This window comes from Trachymyrmex septentrionalis, unplaced genomic scaffold, assembly GCF_001594115.1.
Source record: "Trachymyrmex septentrionalis isolate Tsep2-gDNA-1 unplaced genomic scaffold, Tsep1.0 scaffold54, whole genome shotgun sequence".
Lineage (NCBI taxonomy): Eukaryota > Metazoa > Arthropoda > Insecta > Hymenoptera > Formicidae > Trachymyrmex > Trachymyrmex septentrionalis.
Genome location: NW_017305715.1, coordinates 808,945 through 816,475, shown reverse-complemented (window position 1 = coordinate 816,475; position 7,531 = coordinate 808,945). Strand labels below are relative to the sequence as shown.

The window sequence follows — 7,531 nt, the reverse complement described above, 5'->3', positions numbered from 1 at the left end:
GGGGGGGGGGGGGTAATCGTCTGAAGCGCCAGCGCACGAGGATGCCATTCAGTGGGAAAAAAAATTGCTGTTTAAAAATTGTTGTAGATCGCAATTTTTGAACAGTAATTTTTATTTCCCCACTGTGCGTCGGTATTTGAGAGTTAATAAGTGAATATTAGTGAAGTAGTAACTTTCTAAGGTTTTATAATTAATATTTGCCTGGTTACCCCCCCCATTTTTTTCAATTTAGGAGATTTGTATTATATTTATCTATAGTTCTTTAGTCTTTGAGCGAATTTCTAAATACCACTTTTGCATAATTGAAACTGTATTGTTGCTTCTTGTCTAGCACATGTTCAAACTAACTTCAAATGCAATTATCTTTTGAACATGCCTGGTTACTCTCCCCCTCCCCTCTCCCTATACGTATGTATAGACAATATCATTATCTTAAAATAGTAAAAGCTAAATACAAATCTTAAGAAAAGTCATTTTGCGATACAATCACCTTAAAGCTCCTGAGTAATTCTGAGTAATCACCGAGGCCATATTGGAATTGTGACGTTAGAAGCGAAGAATGAGACCTTAATTTATATTACATGCCATTTGTAGATAAAAATAAATTTAAATGACAAGATCGCTTTAAAACACACACAAGCATGTACACACGAACTCATGTACATGCATGTGCTCGCTTTCAGCGCGCCGACAGTAAACGAGATAGTGAGCCGTCCTTCTCGCTCTAGTCGCTTGTTTCTAACGATCGAAAATGCTTTCTTGGCAATCTCGGCCGCTCGGCGTATTACAACAAAGGGCGAGAGGAATTCTAAATAACATAACAATAAGTTTTAATAAATTGTAGTAATAATATACCTCTCCCATTAATTCAGAATAGTATACATCATGTCAAAACTCGACAGTTTACGAGATATTTGATTATGATTTTTCATGCGCGTTATATACCTCTTTCATAAGCTCGAATAGCAAGAAGTTCGTGTGGTCGAATGAAATACGAGATTGGAACGCTGGAGATCCCAAGATCGAATCCTGCTTTTTTTGCCTTCTTTTCAGTTTCTTTTCCGAAATAAATAATCAAGTTAGTAATAAATGTTATTAGGTCAAATATATTTTCATATAATTTTTGAAATAATTCATGTATGAGATTTTAAAGTAACAACTATAGAAAAGAAACCCATTTCACTTTCCAATTGACAAATGAAAAATTATTTTAAAATATGTAAGATTTTATAGCTCGAGATGGCTAAGCAAAAATTAATAATTAGAAAGATCAAAATACACGAATAACGTTTATTGGATCTTTAAATATAAACTAATTTATTAAAACATATACATTAAGAAATTAAACTAGTTTTTCATCAATAAATTCATAGGAAACGTTTCGACTGTACTAATTGTAAGTCTTCATCAAGTTTTAAAACAACAACTGTAGAAAAAAAACCCATTTCGCTTTCCAATTGACAAATAACAAATTATTTATAATTGTATTTTAATATTATTATAATAATTTATAATATTATTATCATTAGTTCACATGTGAATAATAAGACAGAGAAATCATAAAAATATTATAAATTATTATGAGTTTTCTTTCTTATTCATTTCTTTGGATCTCCAGATCTTGGGATCTTCCAATCTCGTCTTATGAGCTCGACCACACAACCAACTTCTTATTATTCGAGTTTATAAAGGAGATATATAACGCTCATAAAAAATCATAAACAATTCAATATCTCGTAAACTGTTGCGTTTTGACATGATTTATACTATTCTGGATTAATGGAAGGGATATATTATTACTACAATTTATTAGAACTTATATGTTATTTAGAATGCCCTTTGCCCCTTACTGATATACACCGAGAGCGGCCGAGATTACCGAAAAAGCATTTTCGATTAAAACACGCGACTAAAACGAGAAGGATGGCTCGTTGTCTCGTTCGCTTTCGGCGCGTCGAAGGTTAACTGTCCCTACACTTACCATGGCGTTTAATTTGATCTAAAATCATGTCGATAACGATAAATGTGCCAGTCCGGCCAATTCCAGCACTACAATGAACAAGAATTGGTCCTATGCATGGTTCATCCTGATCTTTTGGAACCAAAGATGCCGCAATTGATTCTTGCCTGGCATTTACATCATGTAAAAAGTTCAGTACACAACCAGGATCTGATGGAACACCGTGATCAGGCCATGCCTTAAATCAAATATGAAAATTTAATTCTGATCTTATTTTACAATTCGTTACACAAAATATGTGTTAATTATATTTAATTACATAATGTTCATTAATAAAATACATTTCATAAATTTTTAAAAAATATGAAAATAAAAAATAAAATATCACTCGAATTAATAACTTGTTAGAAGTTTATTCGGTAAACTATTGTACATATATCGAATAAAAAACCCCGAATCCTGAATCAGGATTTTGATAATATCAAGTGTTAAAATCAAGGTCATCGAAGCGGAGGTCTTTTATTCGATATAGTTACCGAATAAACTTCTAACAAGTTATTAATTCGAGTAATATTTTATTTTTTATTTTCATATTTTTGGTTCGTCATGATCCTGATTAACCTTCGACAAGTTTTATCAGCCAGTCGTTAAAATATTACTAATAAAATAATTTTTGTAAAAGGAACGTAATTTTTGAATATAAAATATTAGGAGGCACGATAGTGTATCGGTGCTAGACAAGCGCAGCGACACTACCGTGTTTCTTTACGCGAGACTATGAGTTGCGAAGAATCGAGATTATTGGATCTCAATAACGGTTGAATCGATCAAGTTCAACGTACGCTCAATCGATAGCTTCCACTCGAATTGTGTAATAAAAGTGCTTTTTGTTCTACGTGCCCTACGAGCAGAGATATTGCGACGCAAAATCTCGATGTAAAACTTCTAAAGATACGTCGTCGTTATTGTCATTATCATTGGACGCGTTAAAGTTACCAAAGCGGCTAAACCTGCTCGCCGAGCAAATGAGCATAATTGATTGTTACTTAAAGATCCAATTAATCATATTAAATTTTTCAGTAAGCATGCCTAGCCGCTTGTCGTTTTGAACTCGTCCATTATGTTGTTCATGTTCAACGTCCAGCCAGAATGTACTGTTGGACGTTTTGGCGCGAGAATGCGCTAATACATTGGTGCAAAAAGCGGTTTAGTACTGCATGGTTTCGGAAACACTGCCAATCGAACGTAGCCATTCTTTGCATTTTGCACTTTTTATATCTACATAACATAACTTAATATTTAACAAAAAGAGGAAACAAAATTATACGCTAATATAACTAACATAGAAAATGATAATGACAAAGCGATTTATTCGATCTCAATCTCCGTTTGTTTATAATTTAATATAATATATAACAAAAGTAGATCGAACGGAAACAAAAATATACACTACATTTGTTAACAAAGCTAGAAGATAATAATGATAAAGCGATCTATTTGACATCGATCTCCATTTATTTATAACTTAATATGTAATAAAAGGAAATCGGGTGAAAATGAAATTATACGCATTTTTCAGTATGTTATCATCTTTCTAATAGAATGCTTGATTAAGCATCAAATTATTAAAATTACTTGACAATGTAATTACTACAGTAGTTTAATTGCGTTTATAAGTCTGGAAAACCAATTCGGCGCGGTTGTACACGCACGCACGCACGCACGCACGCACGCACGCACGCACGCACGCACGCACGCACGCACGCACGCACGCACGCACGCACGCACGCATATAATACATATGGTATACAGAATGTCCCATTTTAATGTTCCATTCCAAATAATTTTGTTATTTTTAAAAATAAGTATTTAGAAAGGCTATGAACCAAAAAACAACAAAGTAAATGTGTAAATACAAGAAATAAATATAATTATCGAAGATATAAATATAATTGAACCATGTTATATAATGTATTTTAATTCACACGGGCTAAGTTATGACCTATTTAATTTAAGTACTTTATTTTAATTCAATTTTGTTTATGTAACATTGAAGATGACCCCGATCAAGCTCAAAACGACGTCTGTTATTTGTTATTTGCTTTAAATCATGATAATTATATTTATTTCTTGTATTTTCACATTTACTTTGTTATTTTTAATTCATAACCTTTCTGAACACTTATTTTTTATTTTTGATCTTAGAAAAAAATGTTTCAGATAAAAGTTATATAACTTTTAGGGGGACATAAAATGATATCATTAGTTTGACCTTGAATAGTTACTTGAACAACAATCAATTTCTTAAATGGAACTCCTACTTTTTATTGCACATTCTTGTAGATCATCTCGAGAGCTTTCGCTTTAATTAAGACAAAACGCTTTAATTAAGTTAATTTTTATTAAGTACTTTTCGAGTTATAAAGCCAGCATTAGCATTATTCAAGCTGTCCGACCGACGGCTAAAACGTCTTGAATGTTGTTCAGGATCATGACCTGGATAATATTTGTCAAGATCAAGGCCATTAGAGGTTGTATCTCTTATTTTCATGTTTACATAGAAATATAATTTTTAGTGCAAAAATGAAGATAAGAGGAACAATCTCCAATCTTGATCTTGATCTGAAATGTTATCTAGATCATGATTCTAAACAACATTTAAGAGATTTTAACCGTTGATCGGACACCTTGGATAATGCTAATGCCGGTGCTGTAACTTGTAAGCCGTGAGGCCCGATAATTAACACTTAGAGAGAAAATTGCTCAAATAAATGTGATTTACCGAGGGTTGAATTTTTGACAGCAATTCGTTTCGTTCTAGACTCCACATTTTTTTACATTTAACAATATTAGAGGAAAAGTCCCTATTATGAGATACGGAGTTCATTTTGAGTAAATAAACTAGAATTCTATAGGCAGAATTTTAAAAATAGGTCATTTTGAAGGAAATTTAATAAGCTTTAACATAACATTATATAAAATTTAATTCAAATTCCATTTTTTTTTTAATTAAAGAAATGTAAAAAAAGTAAGCAAATTGCAAAGTTAAAAAATTGTGCTCCTAATATGAGATACCCCGAGAAATCGAGTAAAACGCAAAATATATTAGTGTAGCAATTAAAAAACTTTATTTAATGTTTCTAAAATACAAACAAACATAGTCAGCGTGCGCGAAAAATGAGCATGCGATAGATTATACCTAGAACTCGATTTTTAGGTAGTTGGAATCAAGTATCGCAGATATAGGCATTCGACGTTCATTCCAGTTATCTTTTTTATTATTGTACAATAATATTTATACTTTAGCAACGATTTTCACTATAACATAGGAGCATGGATTATTTCATATATTAGGAATATCCTGGGTATCTCATATTACGATTTCCACGCCTTACGATTTTACGATCATCAACACTACATAAAGAATTCATTGCTAAATATTTATTTATTAAATAATAAACAAGGTTTAAATGCTCATCTCAATGAAATTTGAAGATATCCAAATTCTAAAATCTTGTTTTACAATGACTACAGGCATGATCTAATAATGAATTTTCTACTAAATAATTTTCAATCCAATAAATTCGTGGTGGAACCAATAGATAGCGTTTATTACTTTAGCAGAAACACCGTTATCTTATATTAGGCGCCTATTTCATAATAGGAGGCTTTCCTCTATATATAAACAGAGCTTTGACACACCCATGGGCTCTCCGTTGTCACTCACCATTGCTGACTTGGTGCTGCAAAAATTAGAATGTAATGCATTGTTGTCTTTCAATAACCAGTTACCTTTTTATTATGTGGACGATTTATACACTGCGGTTCCGTCATCTCAAATTGATTGATTCTTTACTTAAATGTTTTAATTCGTTCTATCCTCGTCTGCAGTTCACTTAGAGGTTGGAGACGATTCATTAAATTTTTTAGATGTCACCATTGAGAAAAAAGAAAAATTCTTAACATTTAATTGGTATCATAAGCAAAGTTTTTCTGGCAGATATTTGAATTTTTATTCCAATCATCCGATATCTCAAAAGAGAGATACCATTATAGACCTAGTAGACGAAATATTTTTATTATCGGATGACGTAAATCACATAGAAAACTTAAAATTTATAATCAACATCTTACTTGGGAATGACTATCCGCTCAAATTCATTTTTGATACTATTAATAAAAGAATTCGAAAGATTTTTCTGCGACGAAAAACAGAAGTGCAAGATCCTTCCAACTGATAATTCAATCGATCAGACCTCGTGGTTCACAGTTCCGTTCATCCCTTCTGTTATGGAAAAATTCAACCAATTTAACAGTAGAGACATCAAGGTTCCTTTTATAGTTTCAATTAAATTACAGAAATTTATTAAAGTCCAAAAAGATCTCCTCCCTCATTTATCTAAGAGCAATGTAATCTATAAAATCATGTGCAAAAATTGTGATACTTCATATGTGGGACAGATAGGCAACAATTAAAAAAAAAAAAAAAACTAGAATTGCCGAACATCACATTCTTTGGAATACGTCTGCTCGTTCTGTGATAATTTGAACACAGATTGCATGATTTTGACTGGGAGAATATTAAAATTGTAGATGAGGAACTTTGCTATAAAGAACGTTTGATTTCAGAGATGCTCAATATCAATAAACAGAAATACAGCATTAATTTACAGAGAGATACAGAAGACTTTCACAAGGCTTACATATCAATCGTAAACAAGACATGTTGCAGCACTAAGTTTTAACTATAAGCTTCTCTCTGTCAGCGTTAGACTATCGTAATAACCGTCATACAGTAAAATTTTAAATCTCGTGTAACATTTTATATATCTTTACACATTTTTAGCTTTAATTCATAACTGACAGTTTAGATATTTTTATTTCCAATGACTATACTTTTTACTAGTACTTATTATTTAATTACATTGACTATCTTGATCATTTTGACGAGCATCAGATACAAATTATGCAAAGGATAATTGTATTGCCATTTCGAAGAGTGACGATATTGTTTCTATTTATTTTAATTTATAATTCTATCCTAATAGAACATTTGGGAATTCTCTTGAACAACCAACCTTTCAACCGTTTGCGAGCAATTTCGTTCTCTCTACGTGTCAGTTATTAGGCTTTATCTTATATATCTCGATTTTCTCTGCGTCAATTCTAATATTTAATAATCTATTGTTACTGCATCTATTCAAAATATCTGAGGAATGGCACAATCGGCACATGATACCGAAACATGTAATATATGTATATTATAATATTCATAACTCACATTTTACGAATGTAATTAAACGTTTTATATTTTATATGTTAAGATTTTAAATTTGACTCTTATATGCCCTTCATTTTCTTTACATTATTATTTAATAGTAAAAATCCTTTAATTTTATCAATAAAAATTAAAGATAGTATTATATTCTTGAATTATATTCTTAATTTATGGAATTTAATTCAGCACTAGTTATTATATCAAATCTTTTATACGAATGATATATAAAATTTTATAAAATTTAACTTAACATCAGTTGTTAATATCAAATATTTTATACGAATGATACATAT

The 7,531-nt window shown here is 31.0% G+C and overlaps 1 protein-coding gene across 2 annotated transcripts in view; it reads right to left on the bottom strand.

Annotated features, from left to right (window-relative positions):
* Window positions 1-7,531, bottom strand: part of LOC108752113 (tyrosine-protein phosphatase corkscrew) — a 24,197-nt gene that overhangs the window by 2,878 nt on the left and 13,788 nt on the right. For both annotated transcript variants that reach the window (XM_018492737.1, XM_018492738.1), the window contains exon 9: window positions 1,982-2,198. In XM_018492737.1, the coding sequence (XP_018348239.1) occupies window positions 1,982-2,198 (217 nt within the window). The remainder of the gene's footprint in view (window positions 1-1,981; window positions 2,199-7,531) is intronic.